The following is a 25,967-nucleotide window of genomic DNA, read 5'->3' on the forward strand; positions in this document are numbered from 1 at the left end:
TTGACAGGAAAGGAAATAAGAAAGGACTACGAGGGGATTTTATTCACATACATAAGAACCAAAACAAGCTACTTAAGGTTGAATTAAATACTTCTAGCTAATTCAAGATTTTTTTTTTGTTTACTGTAATAAATCCTCAAAAAGTCAAATCATGACTTGACAAAATTTTTGCCTAAAACGCTTCACAGCAAAATCCATGATTCAGCCAGATCCAGCATACATTCATGTGGTCGGGGAAATGGCCAAACCACAGGTGGAAGGACAGACAGTCTTTGCTGATGATCTAATTCTCACAGCCACAGTATAAGCCAGCACTGGGATTTATTTATTTCTTCTCAAAATGAAAATCCTGAGTATACAGAGAACAGCAAAACTGGAAGAAAAGCATTTCCTTATACGCCCTTCTGTTTTGTTCAGATACTGTCAAATAGTTATGCTCAGGTGGTGTTTTCTTTTTAAAAACTATATATTTAGAACACAAAGCCATGAAATGTTTAATACCATTCTGGAAAACTGACTTGTACAGAGTTTAATTACATTTATTATTTCACAAGCGAATGGCAAAACTTATTTTAGGTTCCTCAGAGCATTTCAGATATTAGCAGGCTTTATAGAGATAAGAATAACGGGATTACTAGGGATCTCAGTACTATAAAGCAGAATTAAAAACTACAAGGAATATGGCTATTACTATCACTTTAGAACTATGCTACAATCTATTATGCTTTCTTAGCAAGTTAATGAAATTCTTTGTCCCACACACAAAGGACCTGCAACATAATAAAGTTATTAATGAAAATAAGTCAACCTTTTAGAAGGAATAAAAAGGATCACTGGCAAAAAGGGAAATGTAATTCAATTATTCAACAATCATACTATTGTTTTGTAAACAATACAAATTTTTAAAAGGCTTATCACTTCATGCTGTACACAGATCTTTTGTAAAATATTGGTGCATGTATTTCTCTGAATGTCTAAATCAGTTTTTAAAAGCAAAGTTTTGCTTATAATCTGCAATAGGAATGTAACTACAGCAACTAAAAAACACCAAGTGCTATTTCAGGAATAACAAGCAAGGTTTACAAGCTTTAAAAATTTCTCATGCCAACAGCTGTTGTTTTTCTTTTATTGTGGTTTTAGAATTCCCTTGGCTTTAAGACCAGGTGTAAAACATTTCTGATGTTTCTTACCTTATACTGAAGGACTGGCTGATTTGTTAGACGTTTTGTTTGTTTCACATATTAAAAATTAAGCAATAAGGCACAATGTGGAGGAGTGATTATCTGATGATAACCCCAGCTTCCTGAAATTGCTTTATTGCAAATATAAATATATTTTAGATTGTTCGTTGGATATTAAGGGCATTAGCATGCTCATAGAGTTTAATCTTTCCCTTTAGAATATTAAATTCATAAGGCTTTTTTTTTTGTCTAAGCTATTTTTTAATGTGCAAGAGAGGACTTCATATAGTCAAGAAATACTGTAATTGGCTGGTGCATACTCCACTGGGGAGATTAATTTACGAGCACCGTACAGTTCTGCTAAAACTACTTCTCAACATTTCAAAATGTCAATAGTATATTTTCCCAGCCCTGTAAACACATTTTGATACACAATATAAACTTTAATGGTAGTTTTAAAACACCTCTGGGGGTATGGTTATTTAAGCAATAAGACACAGTAGGGTGTGAATTATGGTATAATAATTCCCTACCAACTGCATTGTTAGGCATGAGGCCAAAGGCCAAGGGACCAATGAACACACTAGGTGTGAATTATGACATCATAAGTCACACTCTGGAGTGTCTTACTGCCATTAGAGAAATATTTAAAACATGTTTCAACACAAATACTTTATTCCTATAGTACTATATTTTAATGGAATATCTTAAAAAATCTTCCCAAGTAAAAAGTTAGCCATTACATAACCTGGAATTAATAACAAACTTGAAAAAAAAAAGTCTTACATCTTCTGCTATTGAGTTTGTCGTATTGCACTGTGGTTACATGCTTCAAGGAAAAGCCCCAGAAAATATATGTCTTGCCCAAGTTTGCGAAAAATAGAACAAAGACCTTCCGCACAGGGGGGGATAATCTGCTTTGCCCTTTGTCTGGAGAATCAGGTTGCCTGAATCAGGTTTGTACTGGCTTCTCCCGTGTAACTGTATTGATGAAAATGCTAGAAAACCTACACACCTTTTTTCCACACTTGGTTCATACTGCCCAAATAGGGCACAATACAGACTCCGAGAGAGTAGCAAAAAGGTTCCTTAGACCCCATTTGAGCTCCTGCAGCTGAGGCTGATCGCTGCTCTAAGACGACTTTTAGTAAGGATTGCAAATAGTATAACGTGCATTTATACTATTTCCCATTTTAAACTCCATTTTAAACTCCTCTTGACAAATGTATTCTCTCCCCTCCGGGTACTCCCGCATCGCAAGCGCAGCAATGACGACAGCGTTGGCTGGAGATACACAAGCTCACCTTACACATAGCTCGCTCGCTGACTGGCAGCGAGCTGACTGCCGCAGCAGGGATCTTGGCATGATCTAAACTGGCTTCTCAGTCAGTTTCTACAGCTTGCCCTAAACCTCCAGGCTGCTGCGGACTGATTGCTGCCAGTCACCAAGCCAGCTAGTGGGCATTAGAGTCAGCAATATGATAAAGCTTACGAGAGGGCTATTTGCCAGGCCCGTTTGAGGAGCGATAAGCCCGAGGGCACGCCTGCGTGTCTCAGTGCAGTGAGGTGTTCAGGATGGCTAAGCTAGCTGGGTGGACGTTGTTAATGGCTATGTATAGCGGTGCTGTGCCATGTAGGGATAGCAACTTGCACTTGGAAGCAATGTAGTTGCAAGGTCAGGTTAATTAGCTCTCTTGCATCCAGTTCTGGAGCCACTTCATTTCGCTCTCACACAGGGATCTCTGCGTGTCCCTGGTTATCTGAGCGAAAGGGCAGAAACCTCAATTCTTCCAGGCAAAGCCTCATTCTGACATAACTGTTTAGCGGGTGAGAGTTGTTTTCTGCATAACCTCACAGTGGTTAGCTGCCCCTCCTGGATAAAGTCGTGATCTATGGCCATTTACATCGGCCGAAGGCAAGATTCAGAGTCGAGAGTCCCTGCTTCTGTGTGAAATAGAAATGGGTAATCTTACAGAGAGGACTTCTGTGAAGCTAACAGTGGTAACAAGGTAAAATTCTGAGCTAACCTGGAGTCTTCTCTTCCTTGTCCACTCAAAATGTCTATTTTAATCTCCAGCAGGAGAAGATGCTTAATTCTGCCTACAGCTTGATGATACTCATGGGAACAATTTGACTTTTGCTGCTTCCCCGTAACAAACAAGCAAGCAAGCATGTGATTGCTCTTCGCCATTCAGCCTGCTTGAAGTTTCTGTCAAACATGATGGAAAACCCTACATTTCTGAGCAGGTTTTTTTCCTTTCCCAACAACTTCCAACCAAGTGTGAGCTCACTTTTTTAAACCTAGCTTACATTTGAAAATATTAGTTTTACATCCACTTGCAAAATTACAAGCACTTTTTCCTGGATCCCAATAGGAATGGGGCAAACAGCCAAGAAAAGTGTTTCACACTGGCTCTAGATACTACAAGAACTTAAAATAAGCGGCCCCTGACAAAATACCTGCGTATATATAAATTACACCTTTTAGTGGCAAAGCAGTATTTCAAACACTGTTGAGCAGTAGCTAACAAGTTTCCAGCGGCATGTTTTTCATAAATTAACATTACTGCTCAGAACTCATGTTCACCAACTAGAATGCTCCAATTTTTGAAACCATTTCATTACATTAAATTTGAGGTATAAATGCATCACTGTACCACCGTAAGGACATAATCCTTTGATATACCCATCTCCATAAAGCCTTCTGGCTTCTAACAGTAAATCACAGCCCTATTTTCATACCTCATTACCATTATGTATCTTTCCACTGACACCTGACCTTACGCATAATCAGGTATGAATTTCAAACCACACTTATAATCTAAATGAGCGCCTCATTATTTTACATAACCCAGAATGAAATAAGATTTGAGATGTAACTGCAGAATTCATAGTTCACACGTTCAGAAACACCGGCCCACCAAAAAGAAGTCATGCTCTCTAATTCATGACTGTGAACAGCATCAAATCACACCTGCATATAGGAGCTTTGCAAGAATTTCAGGATTGGATTTTAGAAAGGATATTGCCAGTTCTGAAAAAACAACACAGTGTTGAAACTGTTTGGTATGTTGTTGAAGATAAACTATGAAAGAAAAATGCGAGTACTGAATTTATTACCTGTATTTTGAAGAAAGAACGACAGCACCAATTGCATAAAGTTATAAAACACCAGTAATAAACATGTAAATAATCTTCAGGTTTGCAACGCCAACAGAACACAGACATCTACAAAGAAATATATATATGTATACATGTAATATAATAAAACCATTCATTAGGGAACAAGAAACATCATATTTTTGTACTATATAAAACAGCTGTACAGTGTGCACACAGACTTTCCTGATCTCTTTAAAACGCCTGTCAATCGCTTCTCCCCATCATCATTTGCTTAACATAGTTTCTTCATTGTCCATGGGAGAACTCTAAGTGACCGTCTTGTACTTTGAAACTAAGTACTCATAGTGCAGTTTGTCTCCATATATATACACATGCACACATATATATACTCACAGATGCACACATATATGTATATGTGTATATATATGAAAAGAACAAACACACACACGTACACGCACACACGACAGATCTAAACAGCTCCTCCATCCTGTGCTCTTGGTTGAGTGCTTATAAAAAATTCCTGCACGCTTTGTGAAGAGAAGAAAACTTGCTGATTGTGCAGATTGAAGTCATTAGATGGTTTCATTCCTAACAGTCTGCAAACACACACATCTGAATCACATGGTGGTATCCCATATGCCGGAGGAGAGTCTGTTGCAAGAGGTATCTTCTACCTTCTTCAGCAGCGTTGGCTTTTTACACGGGGGTGGAGGTGGGGCTGTGATTCTTTGCTCAGTGTTGTGCAAGATTTGCTGCCAGTCTTCCCTCTCTTCACACAGCTTTCTCCTCCAATCTAGAAGCTCTTGCAGAGCCACACTCTCATTCTCTGAAAGTCTAAGCTGATGAATAACCTGTTAGTGAGAAGGAAATAATAAAAAAGGTGGATAAAGTTAATTCTCCTGGCAGTGTAAAACTGCAACGTCCATGTTGAATGACACTGCACACAGGATCCTCTGCCTCTTTCGTCATGGATGTAAACCTGTGGGCAGGGCAGATTCAGGTCCCGTTTTCTTCTCTCCTTTGTAAAGAACTCAGTGACATGTATAATGATGTATAAACAATAATGACTTTCAGCAAAATAACCTTCCCTTGAACTCATGAGAGGTGTTTTATACTGCCAAGCCCCGTGTGAGGAGGGAACCACCTTCTGCTCTCCATCCATTATTTGCAAAGGGCACCATGGAGTATTATAAGCTTATCCACACATTCTAGTAGGATGATGAACAGAAATCCTGAGACTGCTACAGTGTGCCCGGGCTTAGCCATGTTAGATGGTGAGTGGCTGTGAGAGCTCCCATTCTAATATTTACAATTAAAGAAATAAATAGATGCATGTGGGTAAGCACTCAGGTTCTACACTTTTGCTGAGGGAAAGCTGCTCTCATTTGTACTGCAGCTGAAAAAACAGATCAAACAACCTGTTAATAATTTGAAGCAACCCTGTCCTGCAAAAGAGTTTAAAACTTTGTGCCTACCTCACTGCCCCCACTCCCCATTTATCATTCTTTACACTGAAAGTAAAGAACATTAACGGTTTAGAATTGCCTTATTTCAATCTCACGTCTGAAAGTCATGGAACTGAAGTTGTATGAAGCAGGTGCCAAAAATGAAACAAATGGAAAAAACTCCCCTGTGTCAGCAAAGGATACATGAACACAACCCTCTGAAACACACAAAACAGACTGCCTACAGTGATGAGGAGTCCATATTTCTAACAACTTGGTCTTAAAACTGTTGTCATATAATACTGTTATACTCACAAAATACTCCTTTGCACGGAGCAAATAGCAGCTGCAGGAGTAGCAAGGTTTTGCCCCTAAATGTAAATACCCAAATAGCCATAACCAAGAAACTATAACCTGTTTTGCTGCTTAGAATTAGTAATGCTACTTGTCACAGATAGGTGTTATCCTTAGAACCAGGGGCTGGCCCTTGTCTTCCTCCAGATAATACATTAACAACTTAAAATGTAGTTTCAGCTGGCCTGAAACTATTTATAAATTCATCTTGAAGCAGCCAATCAGTTCTGTATTAGATTCATAATCCATCTAGAAGAAACTGTTCCTTCCCATTTAACTTTTCTGTTCCAATGATTATTTATTTTGTTCAAGTCAGTTTGAAGCCCTCATGACAGCACAAGTCAACAAAGCCATGAAGTCCATCTCACCATCCTTTAAGACCTACGTAGCACCTATGCTGTACAGCAGCACCTAGAGCCGGTACTAAGAGCTATTCGCTCGGGGGGGTTCTGTAGCAGAAGGGGCCTATCTATGGGAATGTGAACCAAACCCACCATAACAGCTAATGGCCCACGGCCCTCACCCTGCTACCTTCCTTCTTAAGGACCCCACAGGGGCACCTCTAAGAAGCACCTATGACATGACTAAAATGCCCATACTTCACCCCACACAACGGGCTTACGTGAGAAGTGTGGCTATTCTTGTCAAGGTTGCATTTATACTCCTTGTCATAATGAGAGGTGGCTGCATGTTAATTACTATGATAAAGGAATTGATGTGCAATGCCCTTAAATGCTCATGAGACACTACGCACGTGGTCGGTTCCCGTTGCAAGGAGGGCTGAGGGACATGAAAGGCATTTTTGTCACTGATGGGCAATGAGATTCCCGGGGTAGAAGACTTTGCTGTTGCCTGTGGCTCCTGCTGTTCCTTCATGGAATAGCAGGTACCTGGGTACAGAGGCGTACACGGGCTTTACACTGCTGCTTCAAATGTGTCCTGGGCAAGTCAGACCTTTCACACGGGCTGTCAGAGAAGGAATGAGCCCTTACATGGAGATGCCTGAAGATCGATGGGGAATCTGCTTAATTTCTGGTTGGTTGATACTTCAAAGAGAAATGCATTAACCTATATAATGTCTTAACGAAAGGTATTATACTTTCAAGTACAGTTGTAAATTCTGCATTTTTAAGAAAAAAAGAAGAAAAATGGAAAGTGTTTGAAAGACTTCATTAAAGTATATTTTGGTGCCATCTCAATTGCATACCACTATGAAATCAAAAACCTCTTTGCTTTTATGTTTACACAAAATGCAACAGGGCATCTCAGTGACTCAAAGGAAAATGAAATGTTCCATAGATATTGTTAGAGGGATATCAGAGACTTCTCGTGTACCAAAACACATTACGTTTTTTTTTCTTTTTTTTTTTTTTTTCAGTGTAGGTATGAAAGATTAGAACACAAATGAAAAGTTTGTAATTGGAAACAATTTATCAGGAAAGACAGGTCAGGTAGTTTTATCCTATAGAACAGGTGTATAGTTTGGGAGGCACTGCAGCTTACTGTGACCAATTTCTATAGATTTTTGTGGGCTTAAATTATGGGCATAACCCAGTTTAGAAAACAGGTAGATTGGAATCCAGTCTTCCCAATTTAGACACCTTATTTGCATCTAACTTTTAGGCATTTCATGAACATTAGGCACGCTTCTCAGAGAGGGAACATACAAAAAGCAAGCTGTGTTAGAGTGTCATTGCAAGAGTTTCATATGAAAGAGAGAAATAATCAAAGACATGCCTGAACACTGGTAGATAAGCATACTTATAAGAAAACAGATATTTTGAAACTCTGTGTTATTGGATGTGCTCAGGTGACAAAAGTTTGATAGCATGACTCTGATGAAGTACGGAGGAATTTTCAGTTTTGAAAGATGGACAAAGTATTTGAATAGAGACCGCACCACTGCTATTCTAAGAAACATAAAGGCACACAGGTGCAGGGTGAAAAGTGAGTACAATTTGCCTGGGCAAGGCAATTGACAAATGCATCCTATTTATAGCTTATAGGCACTGAAGAAGCTTTATTATCCCGACCCTGCTTATGCAAGCTGTAAATTAATGTTGGGTCAGCAGTTTCAATATAGAGCTCATTTTCCAGTGTATAGTGGACAAATGTTGGTCCAGTCCACAAGTAAGTGTACATCTTTTATTGTATTTTTTAAACAAGGATGGAAAAATATCTCAAATCTTTATTCATTACGAGATTGATCTGGTAAGTAAGCTGGAAAAAGTTTGTATTTCAACCTGGATGAAGGACATGGGATGGAAATGCAGTGGAAATGAAATGGGGGAAAATGCACAAGAAATGGCAGAGCTTTAAATGTATCAATTAATTTAATTAGACCTATTTGAATAACATGGTATCTTTTCTCTTTCCCATGCATGATTAGACCTGTGACAAGCTAAAGATTTATTATACATATTCATTATAGAAAAGATTTGCTGAATAATTTTACATGAAGCGCAACGTAAAACAGCAAGCTATGTTTCTTCATTATTATTCTATATCCCCAACGGGTATTTTGTGAAGGGTGAATGAGGTGTGTAGGAAGTAATTACTTTAGGACTACTGATCTTTTCAATGAACACTGAACAAACAACTTCAACCATGAAGGGGTAGAGATGGTACCAACTGTAGACCAGCATTTTCCTACTCAAAGTCAATGGTCAATCAGACATGGGCAACATAGCATTTGGGCTAGACCCACAAAAACATATAGCATTTGAACGCCTAGCATTTAACAGTCCTGCCATCTGGTGGAAACACCATCCCTCTGTTTGGTATCCAGAGTCCTTACTGAGCAAACAAGAAAAGCTGAAGTGTCAAAGACAGTGATGCACAAGAGAAGAGCATGTGGAGTTACCAAAGCTATTCATTGGAAAGTGCAATGGATTGAAGCAGTTAAACAAGATCTGTATTTTCCACTGCAAAATATGGCAAGATGAACAAAATAAATTTGTAACGAGCAGCCCAGGGAAGAAATCCCAGTATTCATTCCTCCCACCTCACAGCCCAAACTATCAGACTGCAGAAGCAAGTGCTCTCCTCCTGGCACTAGGGATTTTGCTTGGTGACAGCGCACCAATGGCTTGGTTCCATCAGGACATGCATGGAAGGGCTTTCACCATTATCTATTGGTTAGAGCATATTGGGAAATCAGAAGATGTGGATTTGACTTCTCTCAGGTTAAGAGAGTGGCTGAGTTCCCGCATGCTGAGAGGACACTGCGACTACAAGAGGTGGACTCTGAGTGCAAGGAAGAAGGACTTTGGCTCCTGTGCTTTGTGCTGTCCATGTGTGATAAGTATGCTAAAGCAAATCCTTGAGAGTGAGTCCCTTGTGGTTTTAGCACATAAGAGAGAGTGGAGACAGAGCACTTTGGTAGTATGCTGGCAACCATGAAAATCTCAGAGCACAATTTTGCCTACTGAGTTATACACATTTAGGTATTGCATAGTCATTGGCAAACGAGACCCTGAATTGCCTTCTGGATTTAGGCTTCTAAATTCTGCCTAAATTTCACTTTACGGTCTAAAGCAGACATACTGGATTTCAATGTTGTCTTAGAATCAAGATGAGTTGCTATAAGATAAGTCAATAAATTATTTTAATTATAGTCTTATTTCTTAGGCTAGTTAAAAAATTCAGAGAGTTTTTAATTATGGAAAGTTGAAGGTTTCATATTTTTAAATCATTTGTGACAAAAGGTATGCCAGATAAAAAGATTAAGAGGTCTGTTTAAAATTAACCTTAATTTGAGTTATTTAGAGATTTGGCTCTAGAATCTCAGGAAATTCATTCTGCATTAAAAGATCAAATGCTGTAACTTTACATGGGATATTTTGTAACATTCAGAAGTAACAAAGAGCTTATATTGTCTATTTGTGTGTCAAATGCAACACAGTCTTAATCATCAAGCTATGGCTAAAGGACTCATTAAACTATCTGCCAAACAGAGATTTATTAATTTGCATTAGTAGATTCTTTTGAGTATTTCACTTCATTTTGCTCTGTCCCTGACCAAATGTAGGGTTTACTTTTTCAAAAATATGTGTATTGTACTCTAGTCATTTTTTTGGTTATTTGTGATTGCATTAATTTTTCTACCACTATTCACCAGAAAATGAAAAGAAGTATTTAATTACATTCTTGGATGTTAAAACACACGAATAATTTTTTTTTGCCCACAGTGTAGCTCTGCATGTTTTATTACAGTTGTGTTTTTAGTTGCTTCTGTAAGTTTTAGTAAAATTCCTGAATATAGACATATAAGCACAAAAGAAAACAGATTTTGACATCACAACACAATTTAAGGACGTGTATAGAGTATAAACTTGTGCTCCTGAGACATTTGCATGAGGTAGCTAGTCCATATTTTCCCTTCAGAGAAATATTGCCAATTATTTTAATAGATTTGTCAATGTGGGTGCTTTCAAGTAACTGTCAGTAGATGCTGACAATTAATTATTACAGCATTATTATGTTTCTCTTCCGTTAGTGTTTTAAATTATTAGTAAAGTTGAGGTCCCATCATGGAATCCATGGGGAGACTGAGTCTAGAACAGCAATGATTTTACCCTTCTAAAATTTGATCAGGATCTAAAGTGAATTATGCAATAAATATAAAACGTTGGTGACAAATGATCATAATTATCTCAGAAATGGAATTGCCTTGACAAAACCCATGTTTTTAATCTTTTCCAGTTTGTAGGCTGCCAAAAAATGTAAGCAGAACAAATTTCAGGCAACTGTGAGATGACTCACAGTTATCTTTATTAGAGCCCTCAAAAGCAGTTCACAAACCCCAGTGGGTCTCCTGTGGATCATCAGTTTTAAAGACAGAAGTGATCAGGATGTTCTCACTTCTCATTTCAAAATTAAAGACACAATTTCATTCAGTAACTCTGGAAATAATTCTTACTGTATGCGATTATTAGCAAGATCAACACATTTTGATTCAACCTGTGACAGGCGTGCATCTCTCACAAACATGTTTCTAACTCGTTTTAATGGCTTAATCTCTCTCTGTTTTCCTTTTGCATCTGATAAGTTCCTACACTGACTGCTTCCAAACACGCACGTCACATCTTTTTTCCAAACGACAGGACAGGCACACTGCAACCTCTCAAAAAAGCCTGACCCTTCAGGTTCAAACAGATATGTTTGGTTTTTTCTATGTTACAAAAAAGCATAAATCAGGGAAAGGATTGCTTTTCCACCAATTCTTGAATCAAGAAAAAAAATCTGTCAGCCTACCTGTTATTTACCAATACAGTGCTCATTTAAAGACACAAGGGGAAAGCACACAGTAAACTGTGGGTGTGTTAAGAAGCCTAGGCAAGCATTCAACATAAATCAAATCAATATGTAAATTTATGTTTGATTGGGAAACCTGCATTGGCCACGTTAGACCCCAGCAGGGAGTAGAGAGCAGCTATGATAAATGAGTTTACATGCTTCTAAATTCCAATTAAAAATCTTCAAATACAAATGTACCTCTGGGATCCAAGCTGATTCATGTGATTGTCTTGTGAATGCTGGGACATGCATTTTTTTGCAAATGCAGACCCACAGGACATAATAACTTGATATGTGATATGCAACAATAAAGTGATTTTAGTTAATTGTTCTTTTAAAATGCTGATGATTTTTCTTTCTGTTGGAGCAACCTTACAATCTCCAAAAATAAAACTCTCCAAATGGATGGCAAGTGGGTTTGTTGGAAAGGAGAAAATGGCAAAGACGACAGGTGCTCTGTCTGGTGCAAATCTGGAATTGCTCTGGAGGAGGTATGCCAGCTTAAATAGAGTTAAACATGAGATCCATAATTGATATATATATTGCATGTGCTTTGTTCTAAACAAGAAAATATTTTTTTTTCTCTCAGTTGAAATTTCTTATTACATCGAAAGAATAAACTATCTTTAGAACAGGTGCTATAGAGATGACATACCAAAGGAAGTTATAACTTTGCTGATATTTAAAAATTGGGGGCAATCTTAAAAGTAACTTTGTATTTAAAATAAAACTAAAAAGGGACTACATTTCTGAACAAAATCGGATCACCACAAGAGTCAGGAAGAAATGCTTTCCCTTCTGACAAGCTTTTTTGGCTATCTGGATTTTTTGAGGGACAGATTTAATTTTCTTCCAAACCAGTCGTGGAGCGATGCTGGAAGCAGGATATTCTGGTGTCAGAGACCACGCAGGCACAGGCATCTTTGATTGCCCAGCCCAGCCCTCTGCTATCATATGGCATTTGGAAAACCCTCAAGCTTCATCCTAAAAAAATTAATTCCACTGTTTGCCTTGGTTTGGCTTTCTGAAAGGATTTTCCAGAAAAATTCGTGAAAGAAAAGGATTATTAGCTACAAAATGAACTCTACCTCGAGAAGACCTTTCCTCACAGACTGCTGGAAACTGAGAGATCACACTGGCAAAAGAGGCACCCCGCACCTCTCTGTTTTCCCTAGACAGCAGTGCCTTCTCGTTTTTGTCAGAGAAAGAGACTGAAAGAAAGAAAGACTCCTGGGTTACACACCCTTTGGTGTGCCTCAGACAGAAAATTTTAGATTCTTCATTGGACCGCAATTCTATTTCTGGTGTAAGTTGTCTGATTTTCTCTCACACTCTTGGGGTTTTCTGGGGTTTTTTTTTGTTTGTTTGTTTTTGTTTTGTTTTGTTTTTTTGGGGGGGAGGGGGTGGTCTTTGGTTTTGGGTGATTTTTTCTATTTTTTGCAGGAATACATTTTGCAGGAATACATTTAATACATTTTTTATTTTTTGCAGGAATACATTTACAAGAAGCAGGGCTTGGTCTTCCATACTTTTGTACCTTTCCTTCAGTGAAGTAGTAACATGCCTGGGACCACAATATTCTCAATTAATTAGGTTAACCATCTTCTATACAGCTTGGAGGTATTTCAGCAATCAAACAAAGATATTATATCTTTGCAAAGTAAAATCAATACACAAATCCTGTGTATAGCTGTAATGTGTAATCTGGCAGAAAATATTAGAACAAGGTAGGCAATATTCAGTAATATATGACAGCACACGTCAGGCACTCTGATTACCTGAGCTGGGAATTCAGTTGGACAAGCCTATACATTCAAAACAGGGGTGTAGTTTATTTACTTATTTGGATCTTGTGGGTTTCAATTATTTATTTATTATTATTTGTTTTGGCTGAGTTTCTTTCAACTCTAGATTTCTGATATCAACTACAAAATGACACCTTCCCGGAGTGACTAAAGCATCAACGAATATTGAAATATACTGTTTTTTTCTCTAAGGTAATATTTATCTTTCCAGATAAAATGACTACACAGTGCTCTTTAAAACCTTCAGAGCATCCTCCTAATTCACCTCTGACACTTGAGGAAAAGATTACGTTCAGGACAGCAACTGTGCCTTTCTCAAGATGAGTTCTGAAAACAAATCATTTATCGTAGAGGTCTTCAGAACAGCTGACCTAACAATGCTGATACCACTTTGTACATAATCTAACAAAAAATATCTGAAAAACTGAATCATGTTGCTACTTAATCACTGCTGCTTTGAGATATTAATGGAGATATTTCACCTGATCAGTTAAAGACTAGGTTTGCCACAATGCTTCCGAAGCAATTACGAAAACAATCTTCAACCCATATTTGCTAATGTTGTGTATCATCCTTTCTTGCATAAAAACATTACGCTTATGGTCAAACAACATTAGAGGCAAACACCACTTAATTTACGGTCTGTTAGCGGTCTCAATCTCTGCTGATCTACATGTATGCAGCAGTGTGTGACAGCAAGAGAATGAAGGGCAGGGGGACCAGTGTATTCTCTCTCACACCAGGCACTTACGACTAAGTCAGCAGTGAAGCCACAATCCACAGGTGCTGTCAGTGGGGTAGTGGACCACAAACTCAAATTTGAAGCAGCCTTTTAAGGTGACCCATTGGCCATTGTTGGCAGCCCAAGGGGAATAACTACACACTTTAGCCAAACACCTGAGCTTAGGGAGGGCACATGGATGCTCAGGAGGTTTTGTTCCTTTCTCCTTAACAATCACAGCCTTCTACCAGGGGAAAATGCAATGAGGATGAAGCAGTGGAGATAGAAAAGGGGCCTCAAATGTGTAGGGAGCTGACTGTGGCATCTGCTGGTTCAAAGAGGATAATATGCGCTTTCCCTTTTGAAGGTCACAGCAGTCAGCTCTAGGACATACTTGCTGAGGAGAGGGGCATCAGCCCTCCAAAAGCCCTTGATACAGAAACACAGGTATTGTACCTACTGATGAATTTATGAGGTAAGTTTATGCGTTACCTCATACCATTTAATCTGTAAGGCACACGTTTTTGACTGTAAGTCTTCTAAAAATAAAGCCACACTGTGTTATAAGACCTGATTTTTGTCTGTATGTGACATTACAAAGAGAATTCTTTGACTTTACTGTCAAAACAATAAACAAAACACAATTCAGGGGGATATACTGATTCAGATCAATGATAAATATATAACATTCTATGTCCTCTCTTGGATGTTATGTGTTTGCAAAAGCGCTAGTGATTTTTTTATTACACCAGACTTGTTTGATTGCCACGTTTTGCTTCAAAGATGATCGAAGATTACTTCCAGCTAATAGGCAAACATGACAGACATTAATAACGAATGTTAGAGCCCAGTGTTTAGAACTGTGACAATGGGCCGGGGGTAGCAACACTTTGCATTCTTCACTATTCTTTTTTTTTTAACTTTTGAACAGTCAACAAAAGAAGTAATTGGCAACAAATATTAAATCAAGTAGGAACAAAGGCGGCCCTTGAAACTATAATGAATATGCAGCTCTTTCTGAGGGAAGAGGCTGCTGAAAGCAATGAGATTTCATGAAATAAGAGCTATGGCTTAAGGTATAATGAAACAATAAATACATTCTTCACGAATATGAAAAGACATTTCCAATTTTTCATTGTCAGATGTTGGCTCCTATATTACTGCAATCTGCCAACCTGCACTATGGGGTTTAAACAAAATAGAAGAGATAAGACTGCAGATTTTTTAATATAACAATATGTGAAAAAATAACCATCATTTTTTATCTTACCTCTTTGAGCACGTGGCAGATAAAACATGTTTCAGAAGTGGGTAACCAAAATCTTACACCAGGGTGTATTGTATGTCTGATATTACTTAACCTACTAGGGTGGCAAGCTGCTTGCTTATTTGTGTCTTGTTCTGGGAGTATTTCCATAGGACGCTGAATGCATGTGACATCATCGGATTACAAATAAGCCAACATTCAGCCATTAGAAAGCTAAACTGCACAAACGGGCTTTGCACCTTTTAACGGGAAATTTTCTACCTTTCTTCTCGGATGGCTGAATCTTCAGGAGGCTATGGTTGCGAACTAACTTGCATAGAAAGCAACCCTATAAATGTAGGTGGATTATTACAATTATTTTTATTTTATGGAACATAAAAGATCACATTGCTATGTGTATGAAGATGAATATCATACCTGGAACACCACATAGACTTTCTACTTTTTTACTCTTTAGTCCCTCTCTCTTCTTACTCCACCACCCTGTGCTCTGTCCTTGATTCTTTCCCTCCTGTTTTTCTTACCTTCCTTTTAGTTGTTTTTCTCACTTCTCTGTTTTTTTTCTTCTCTCTGGCTTTTCCTTCTTTCCTATTTCTAAATCCCCCATTGCATTTTATTATCTACCTTCTCTCTCAGTCATTTCATTCTTCCTCCAACCTTACTTCTCTGAATCATCCTTTATCTGGTGCCTGTTTTACTCCCCACTCCCGCCCCACACACATGCTTATTATCACTCTAGTCTTTAATCTGCCCCTCACTTCCCATCTGTTCATTATCTCCAGGTTGTCCATCTCATCCCATTACCGACAGACCATGCTGCTTCTTGCTGCCCACATAAGAAACAGGGAGTCTTTTAGCTGGCCTGCTTTTCTTCATTCCACTATATCTTTCTCACACCACATCCCACTTCGTAGTGAATGTTAATAACAACTTTAAAATATTTTTACCAAAAATAAAAAAAATAAAGTCCTGGATCTGTGAGAAAGAAGACGACAGGGCCGCTTAGCTTTTGTGTGAGGTGCCGAAGATACAGTCTTGCTTTTGTTGATGCTAGTTCATCTTGCTGCTGTTGCTGACATTCCAAAGAACTTATATATTTCAAGTCTTTATGCTCTATCTTTTAAACATACACACTCATAGGAGCTATCGAGAACAGAGGAAGCAATAAATACAGTCTGGAGAAGACAGCCCATTGGACTGGCTAAGGAATCGAGAAATGCTTCGTGTAAAAGAAAAAGAGCACAGAGGTAATATTTTATAAAGCTTTTTTATTTTAGAGGAGGTTTGGGGCTTTAGACCCAGCTAAGCAATTTCAACATTTGTGGAGTCTCCAGTATGCTTTGGGATCACTTCCTGGAGTTTGACTGAATAGAAATGACTCTTAATCATAACAAAATTTCCTATCTAAGCAAGATTATGGCACAAATGACCAGAAGAAACATCTCTTCCATTTTGGTGGTTTCTTTGTCTCTGGAAGGAAATTATGGGGTAAGAATTCAAGACTACAGATCCAGGCATATTTGGAAGTCCCAAACTGTTTAAATAAATCACTGAATCAATTTGAAACAATAAACACTTAAATAATTTTAAATCAGTAATTTAAAATCAAGTTTGGAAAAGGAAGTTTCCTAGTTTTCTGCTCTTCAGGGAGCAAGAGGTGCAGCACAGCTACCAAAAGGATTTCTGTAGAAGCTGAGTTAGATGCAGTCCTTGCAGCTGATATGTATGGGCTTAGTCGCTAAGAGCAAAGTAGGTTTTCTTGTAAGGGTAGATTAGAATATTGTTTCTTGCAGAACCATTTTCCTGTAGATTTCTAGTTTATATTTTGAAGATTTCCTTGACTAGAATGTTTTGGTTTACAAGGAAAGCACAAAATACATAGAAGCTGGTGTGCTGGGTTGGTGAAAAAAATACGTGTGGCTCTTTGCTAACAAGTAGTTTCTTAAAGATCTACTATCCAAACAAACTAAAGCGCATAAAACTTCTTGATAACTGGTTTGACCCCCAAATTCATGGTTCAGTTTTCATCTTCATTGAGGATGAAGATGGTGCTACAGCATTACATCAGATCTTGGGTTCTTTATGTTTTTATGTGGTACTTACTTGCAACCTATAGATATAATCATTTGGAAATCTACAACTGTACAGCCACAGAACAACATGAAGGAAAAAGTATTAGTTTAAAAAACCCACGCTTTGTTGTTCTTTTAACATGCAAGACTTTCACTTCTTTTGACATAAGTTCTTTCATTTCCGATGAGACAAAAAACAAACTTTATTTTTAATAATCTTCCCCTTTTTCTAGCAGAAGAAAGTAGAATTTTATTCCATAACTTTCAAATGAGAAATATTTTGTTAGTATTTTAATTTTTTTTTTTTCAATTTTTGTCCTTTTCCATTTTGATAAAAATTGACTTTTAAGTAACCATTGCCCTGGAAAAGTAGCATTTATGGCCAACAGTGAACTTTTTTTTTGTTGTTTTACTTTAGACATGATCAGTTAAGTTGCTGAGTTCACATCTGCATGATATTTTATACTTGGTAATTGCTTCCAAAAGTGTTTGTTAAAAGATTGATCCTCATGATGCATGTTGACAGATATTGAGCTGAAGAATTTGCTCTCTGAAGAGTGTAGGTTTGCAGTATGCAGGAAGTATCAGGCAGCAATGCAGGTAATTATCACCTGATGTGACAACATAATGCTACCGTAAGCCACAATGCCTAAACTTTAGTTGGATGTATATGAGCCTGGAGATCCTGTGACAAAAATGAAGTTAACTCCTATCACTTCAGTAAGGAACTAGCAGGGAGATATTAAAAAAACCCGTAAATATTAGAAGTCCCTGAAAGCTAATGAACCAGTTTCCTTCAGCTGAAATGACAGAGTGTCTGCTGAGAAACCCAAGGACCCAGTCTATGTTTCTCTCTCGAAAGCAATTAGTCAATCAGTACCTTCACAGATCTGTGAAACAATCTGTCCTATTTCATACATCTTGCAAGAATTACTTTAAGGTGATAAGGTTACTGCAGTGAAGCCTGGCAAAGACTTTTACAATAGGGTTGTACACTATTAGAGTCACCAGCAGCATGCTAAGAAATGTCAACTGTAATTAAAACCAATCATTTTCAAATATATGCCTTACTTTGGAAATGGTGAGGAATGCTTTTTACAGTAAGAATTCTCAGCCCTGTGAGCACAGACTTTTTTTAAGATTCTTTTTTTCTTTTTGTGGGAAGAAGATTTTATCTTTTTCTTTTGGCAACACCATTTTGGAAGATGTTTATTCATTAAGGCAATTGTATCAAAAATCACAGAACTGTAGGTTTCTTCTCTAAACTTGTCACAGTTCTTATTTAGCTTGCATTTAAGGGTTGTCCCTGCATGTAATTCTGAGTACATGGCATGGAATCTATTTTAAAGATTTGTGAAACACTTTGGCAAAACATCTATTTACTGAAAAGTGACATTTCAAAGTACTGAACTGAAATTGTGTTCAGCTTTTGGCAAGTAGTTTTGGAAAAATCAAAAATACAAGTTTGTAAATGGTTAAAGACTTGCTTCTAAAATAAAGCATTTAAATATTGCAGACTAATTTCACACAAGGATACAGTTTCCATTTGCAAAGATAAGAAGAAGATAATGGCTCCCTATGTAGTCTCCATGTACTGCACTGATGTGGTAATTTAAACATGATCCTCCTTGATCCCAGGTAAGCATTTTGAGCAATGGAGGTCTAAGGTGCTCCAGGACAAATGTGTCTTACTGTGTGAGGTTAATAACTGCAGCAGTGTCTGGGACTTGGATTTTTCATTCACTAGAGAGGGCTTTTTGGCCACTCTCATGCCTAATAAGTATTTGGTTGATCATTAAAAAATGTAACAGAGACAATTGAAAACATTGCCTCCAGTCGTCTTCGTAATCCCATATCCTCATCCAGTATACTAATCTGGAGATAGTAAGTATTTTTTCACAATATGGTCAAAGTACATTTTGAGAGTCTAAGAGGTATGGTGATGGCAAAGATTTGTTACTGTGTGCGAGACAGGTATGTGCCTATGTGTGCCAGGGCAGCTCTGGCCGGCCTCACTTATGTATCTGAAGAGAATAGTGTAGTGTCAAGTGCTGTCTTGGCACAACTTTTCAACTCAGAACAGGCACTGTAGTAATGCCTGTGCTTTGGACAACGGGGCAGAAAAACAGAAAATGAAGACTTTTGCACTAGGTTGCTCACGTATTTACTCAGTTAAAACCTATCGTTTTTCAAAGTTACATTAAGACTGAATATGATGTTGCATCCCACTCCTGTTGAGTCAATGGCCAAACATTCATTCACTTGGTTAGGGCCAGCATTTTGTGGTAATGAAATGTCGGCTGTCCCCCGCAGACAACAAGTAGCTTTTAAATGTGATAAAGCACTTCCCTTACCTTCTGGTAAAATGGTTTGGAAACTGTACTATTGGTTAGTGAGAGGTTTCTGTTGAGGAAATTCCTCTCAGCTCCAAAATATTTTCTCTTTGGACAATATTTGGCTTTACTGTAAAATTCTTACAGTCTTCTCAAATAAACAAATGACTCAAGACTACCCTTTTAGAAAAGTCGACTAAAGACATAAAGACAACAGGAGAATACACTAATGCCATTTAAGTGAAATAAAATAAAATTTCTTGAATGCCTTCATGCCTGAATTGGCTACTTAGAAAGTAAAGTGTTTCACATTACATATAAAATGCTGAAGAAAAGAATGAAGAAAATATATTATGACAAATTTTATTCCTTTTTGTTCACTTAATGCACAGAAAATTTAATTCTGTGTTGTTATTTTAAAGTGACACTAACTAAACAGAAATTTTAAAAGAACCAAAGTGCAAGCTTCACACTACCTCAGTACCTATTGCTGTTTTAATTGATAGATATTTTGGTTTTAATTTTTACTTATTGATATTTGTATAAAAACACTGAAGACCGCTTTTAAAGTCTTCACTGCTTTTTTACACAAAAGGATGGTATAATTATGCATTTATTCCTATGAGGTTCATTATCATGCAACTCTTTCTGGTATGAATTAATATCTTGTGAGAGATAACATCTTGGTCCTCTCAGGGTGAAGAGACATACTTCCTGCCTGAAAATAGCATCCTCACAACCAGCGACAGTAAATTTCATAAACTTTGAACTCTACTATGAGAACCTTTCAGGATGATTATCCTCCCAGCAAAAAAAGTTAAGAGTAAATTCATTATTGTTCTTAGCTCAATACAAACCTAAAAATAAAAGAAGTCTGCATTTTTCAATGACAACACATGAATTTGAATCAAGACTGCTTTGAACATGCAGCTACTATGATTTTTTTCTCTTTTACTGGTTCTAGTAGACCGTCAATGAAATATTTATTTACCTGACTAGTGTGGCTCTCCCTATGTCTTTGAATCGATGAGCCTGCCATAGTGCTGGCCGACAGTCTTGAATATTCATTTTCCTCTGGTAAACCTAAAGCAGAACAATACTAATTTATAATCTGACATTTATGCATTGGCTGATTTCAACATGAGATTAAAAAGACCTTGACACGTTTTACTAAAAAAGAACAAAAAAATCACACATTTGCCTGGATATTTACTATTTCCATGCTTACTGAAACTGGAACAATTATTGTTTACTGAGTATGAATAGCATCATAGGTATGCATGCTGGTTTACAGAAGGAGCAATTGTACTGAAAGAGCCTACAAATAACACATTACCTATACACTGGCCAGGGATTCCTCCTGCAATGCGGAAATCCCTGGCTCCTCTTCCCCTGGCTCCTTTTCATTGCAGAAGCAATGCAAAGGGAACAGAAAACAGGCCTGCGGTCTGCTCTCAAATTAATGTCTCTAGGTCACACGGGAAGTTGGTAGTAGGTCCAGGACTTACAACTTCATCTCCTCAGTACAGAGTGTTTTTTGTAATTCTTGTACTTATTGTGCACTCTCCATGTGGGAATTAGCTGCCCAAAATTTAGCTGTGTAAAAACCAGTCATCCAGTGTAAAAGAGCCAGGTAGTCTCCCTCTGTAGTCAAGAGAAACAAGCACCTCTGCACAGTGATCCTAGAGCGAGGCTCACTGCCGGCGCTTCCCCATCACTTCTGCCGGAGTGGGGAGACCATTCACATAGCACTACAGAGGATCTGAAAGGCGGGGTGAGGGGAAGCAAAGGCAGAAGCAGAAACACAGTGAGTCCACGATAGGCGTTATTAAGCCCGTCACAAATTAGAATCATAGACACCATGGTAGGTCTGGTATCCAGCAATTTTGGTATTGCTTCGTATAGCATATATTTCAAATTTTCATGCTACTAGGGCATCCATAAACAGCATATCGCTGCTCCTTCTTTAGTCAACTGAACAGAGTTAGCCACCACGAGAAGAGGATTCATCCTGGTAAGAGATATGCAAGTCGAATTGTTCTCAGTAGGTCACCTGAGATTTACTAACTAGAAATGGATAACATCTGATCTGAAGTATTCGATTAGACTAGGCATCTACCTTTTGTGTGGCTAAAACTAGGTAAGGTGGTTTAAGCCTAGATATGTAACTCTTAGATAAGAAAAAATGACGTGAGCCCCACTCTTTGCATATTATACACAGAATCATAATGGAAACAATTCTAAGTTCAAATGCAATGAATCATGAACTACTTATGGGATTATGTAGTGCACTAGACATAGTTCTGTTTCATGTTCATGTTCAGTTTCTTGTTCAATCACGAAACTGGCATAGAAACACACTGTGAAATATGCTTGTCTTCCAACCTGCTATTTTGAGTATTAAAAATGGTTTTTAAATTTTTTTTATTTTGATAAATGAGCATTAATTCTTACATGGTTATTGATACATGATTTAACTAATGAAAATATAAATTGTATGAATAATCCCATAAAATAACCTGACTTTGGGAGAGAAATAGAACAAAAATTTAAAAGAGAAGGAACGATCCTCATTCCTTTTTGGCCTCTCTACCCTGCTTTTAGTTTCCCCCTTATAATGGTGCACCTCCACAGCTTTGTAACTAGGGACAGCTGGTTTTTTTTATTTGTTCTTCTGAATAAAGCTTGTGTAAAGTATTAATAAATATGGATCTTTTTTTACAGCTTCAAATAATCTGGACTTCCTCTGGACACACACAGGCAGTGAAGAAGGTGGAACCCCTACTGCAGCTCAGGAGCCAGGTCAAATCTTGTGAGAATCCAGCATTTCAGTCCTTTTCTGCCTGGTGCAGAGAGGGAGTCTGACCCTGTTCTCTCAGTGATTTGAACTATGTGTTGTTTCGAGGTGGAGTTATCACCTTTTGAAGCTGGTCCATGATATATTAGGTATGTATGTACTGGGGCAGGGTGTGATGTTCAAGGTCTTCAGCGTACTAGGCTTGTAAAATATATGTAAGTTACCACTGTTCCCTTCTTACTTATATTAAATTCTCTGTCCTCCAACTTAAACTGCTCCCGCAGCAAAATCACATATTTTTGGTCAAATTAAATGCTTGAAATAAATTTCCCTCCAAAAATCCAGTTTTTGTCAAGACAAAACAAATCCCTTTTTTTCAAATCATTTCCTGAACTAATAATTTATTCACATGGATTCAGTTTGGATACATCTCAAACAAAGTAATAAAAAAATCCACATTTTAATGCAAAATGCCTAATTTAATTCAAATAAATGATATAATGTGAAATATTTGCATGACTCTAGACAAGAATTTTCATGAATGAAAATACTTTCCTAGGCCAGCGGCATGTTTTGAAAAAGATACTTCTTTTGCACTATATTCACACACTTTATGATCTACCGTCCATGACAGCCTTGAGCTAAGAATAAGGTTATCAATGATTTTCTGTTTATTTCTATGAAAAGCACTTTGATAAGAGGTCTTATCAAATAAGTAAAGTTTCCATGTATAGCAACAGACGTCATCACAGATATGGCAAGCAGAGGCTTGGTGAAGTTTGGAAAGATAAATGGAGTAGTTCATTATATTCTGAGAGTTTTCCTTTACGTACACCTAAGTAAATATTAGGATACCACAGCTGTGCACTGAGTAAGGCCTTGCTTAATTCAGCACAGGGTTAGAAGCATCAGTTTAGCAGGGGCAGGAGCAGAACTACAAGAACATAAATTAATCAGCGGTTCAGGCTGGAGCCCAAATTACACCATCTGGATTGAGCTTTCTTGAGTCTATTCTCAAATTACCAAAAGTAAGTCTAATTTGGCATTTTTTTGGCAAAATTATGCTTGCTAACATTAGTGCAATTATATGTGGTGGTGAAAATGACAGCAAGGAATATGATTCAATCAATAATCTCTAACTGGAGAACTTAAATGAAAGAAACACACTCCGTTTTTTTCACATAATCAAGAATAGGGCCTTGTCCCAAGCAACATGTGTACTCAAACTAGAAACCGAATCGTTTACCCACTTACTCCCTGTAATACCTTTTCTATATTCTTTCAAAGGAAGATCCCACACTCAATCCCTGATCTTCTTTCTATACTTCCTATTTCCCATTTCTGCCCCGTTCTCAGATATTCCTCTTAGGAACCTTCAGATAAATAGTTTGCATCTCACATATTGCGATATAGATCACTGGACATCTAGAAGTGGTTCTGTGGTTCCAGAGAACCTCCAGTCTCATAGGCTTTGCTACCCCCAAACGGGAGACCCTGCACCTCCTGGCCTCCAACATCGATATTTGCAAAACAAGAGCAACACCACAGAGTCCCTGGGTCTTTGCAGCCGTGGCCACGCATCATTCCCCAAACCTTCTACCTTCCTCCATGTTCTGCATTCACACACAGGCTGGATCTACCAATCAGCTCCACTTGATACATTGGATTATATAGTGTGAAAGAGGCATCACCAGGAAAGGCAAGATGTAAGGCTCTGTGCTGAACAGCCTGTAGCCCATGTCATGGTGACATGCCCCTTTTCTGTCAGGTTATCTGCTGGGACATCTCTCCCATTCTGCGACTTGTTGCCTGATGTGCTTACATCTGGTGGTAAGTTTCAAGAGGCTATATAGCAGATTGCAGCCCACAGGTGACCTCCTTAGACAGAATGGCTACCTTCTCGACAGCTAAAGTTAGACAAGACTGATCCCCTTACCTGAATAATGCATAGGGCTTTTGGTGAAACAGACAGGTTCTCACAGTTACTCTTACGACGATCTGCACAAACTATAAGTGAGTCCCTTCACGTGGATCTCCGTACAAAAGCAACGGACCTCAGTTATAACTGAAGAGAAGAGGAATAACCAGAGAAGCTTCCTTTAGGGACAGCAGCATGCCGACGGAGCTGGGTGAACAGCACAGTGCAGAGTGCGTGCCTCTATGACCATTAGTGCTCCTTTGGTCCAACAGGGCAGTCTCATCTATACAATATCTACTCTAATTTTCACTTGGGTTACACAGAGTAAGTACCTCTACAACACACTCCACCGGGGGTAAAAAAACTGTCAGGTATCTGGGGAATTTCTGCCTTTCACTAACCAAAGGTTTGGTCACCTCAGTCACTTATTATAGTTGTCATATTTAAACATTTCACTTAATGATTAAACACTCCTCTATATCCTGCTAGGTACTAGTTGGAAATGACAACAAATTTCAGTAAACTTTTACCTGCAGTGTTTGAGTGTCTCCCACCAGAGGATCTGTTGTTTTGGGTGATTTAGGATCACAACTTTCAGCATGGTAACGTAAAAGGTTATTATAGGCTTTCTGATAACTCTTTTTGTTTGGACAAGAAATAGCAAAAAAGCTCTTTCTTTCAGACTAAAAACTTTGGTAGGTGTGGAAGGTTTGTGGCAGAAAAGTTAGTTTGATGGCACAGAGTTATAGAAAGGTGTTACTCCTAATATTAAAGATACATTAAAGAAGAGGAGGATTACATTATATAAAATGAAAAAGGAACTGCTATTAAAATTCTGAACTAACAACGGTACTAGAAATTAAACTCAGCTTCCGAAAACAACATTAATGCAACAGCATTAATCTGTTTGGAAGCTGAGCCAGCCATCTTTCTAGCTGCTTAGTAATGGTTTTCTAAAGAATTCATCAGGCTATAAGTAAGATTAACATAGTCATCAAAATGATTATTCTTATGACCATAGTGACTTTAAGTTTCATGATGCTTCAGAGGAGTGGTGCTGACACTTCATTCATGACAGCAAAAGACTAGTCTTATTTAAGAAATTGCTTCTGTATTAACTCATATGAGTAATGTATGAATCTAGGCTTTAGTTCTGCCAGTGGAAAGGAAATTATATATTTGAACTATGTATCAGTGGGAAGCAAATTACTCTATATTCAAGAGTTTTGTAATCTCTGTATCAACTATTTAATAATGCATTTCAGGTTTTATTTTCCTCAAAGCTAGAGGAGTTTGTATACAGTAACAAAGAAATGAAAAAGTATTTTACATGGAAACATCTCATGGCACATCCTCAAATATCAGTATTGCCTAGATATATCCAACAAGACACAGATTTCAAAATCATGAAGATGTTAAGGTTGAGTCCTGGAAGGATTTTTTTCCTAAGCAAACTGGCAAACTGGTTTTGAATTCATGTAATCAAAGTACACCAAAGTTTTCCATATTGTCAACTCTTTCAATCATTATTAAGAGTGGCTGGAAAACTAGCATTCTGTATCACAAAATTTATAATCTGATTTTGCTCTGCATCAGGGTAAAATCAAAGTTTGCATGATTTCTACAAGAGTCTAATAGGCAAAACATAGATTT

General features: G+C 37.8%; 1 protein-coding gene across 1 annotated transcript in view; it reads right to left on the reverse strand.

Annotated features, from left to right (window-relative positions):
* Window positions 1-4,286: 4,286 nt before the first annotated feature.
* The window catches only part of MYO16 (myosin XVI), a 304,717-nt gene continuing 283,036 nt past the window's right edge, over window positions 4,287-25,967 (reverse strand). The window contains exons 33-34 of the mRNA XM_075137449.1: window positions 20,591-20,682; window positions 4,287-5,155 (exon numbers count right to left, since the gene is read on the reverse strand). Coding sequence (XP_074993550.1) covers window positions 4,922-5,155; window positions 20,591-20,682 — 326 coding nt within the window. The 3' untranslated portion in view covers window positions 4,287-4,921. The remainder of the gene's footprint in view (window positions 5,156-20,590; window positions 20,683-25,967) is intronic.

Source organism: Calonectris borealis, chromosome 1 (assembly GCF_964195595.1).
Source record: "Calonectris borealis chromosome 1, bCalBor7.hap1.2, whole genome shotgun sequence".
NCBI lineage: Eukaryota > Metazoa > Chordata > Aves > Procellariiformes > Procellariidae > Calonectris > Calonectris borealis.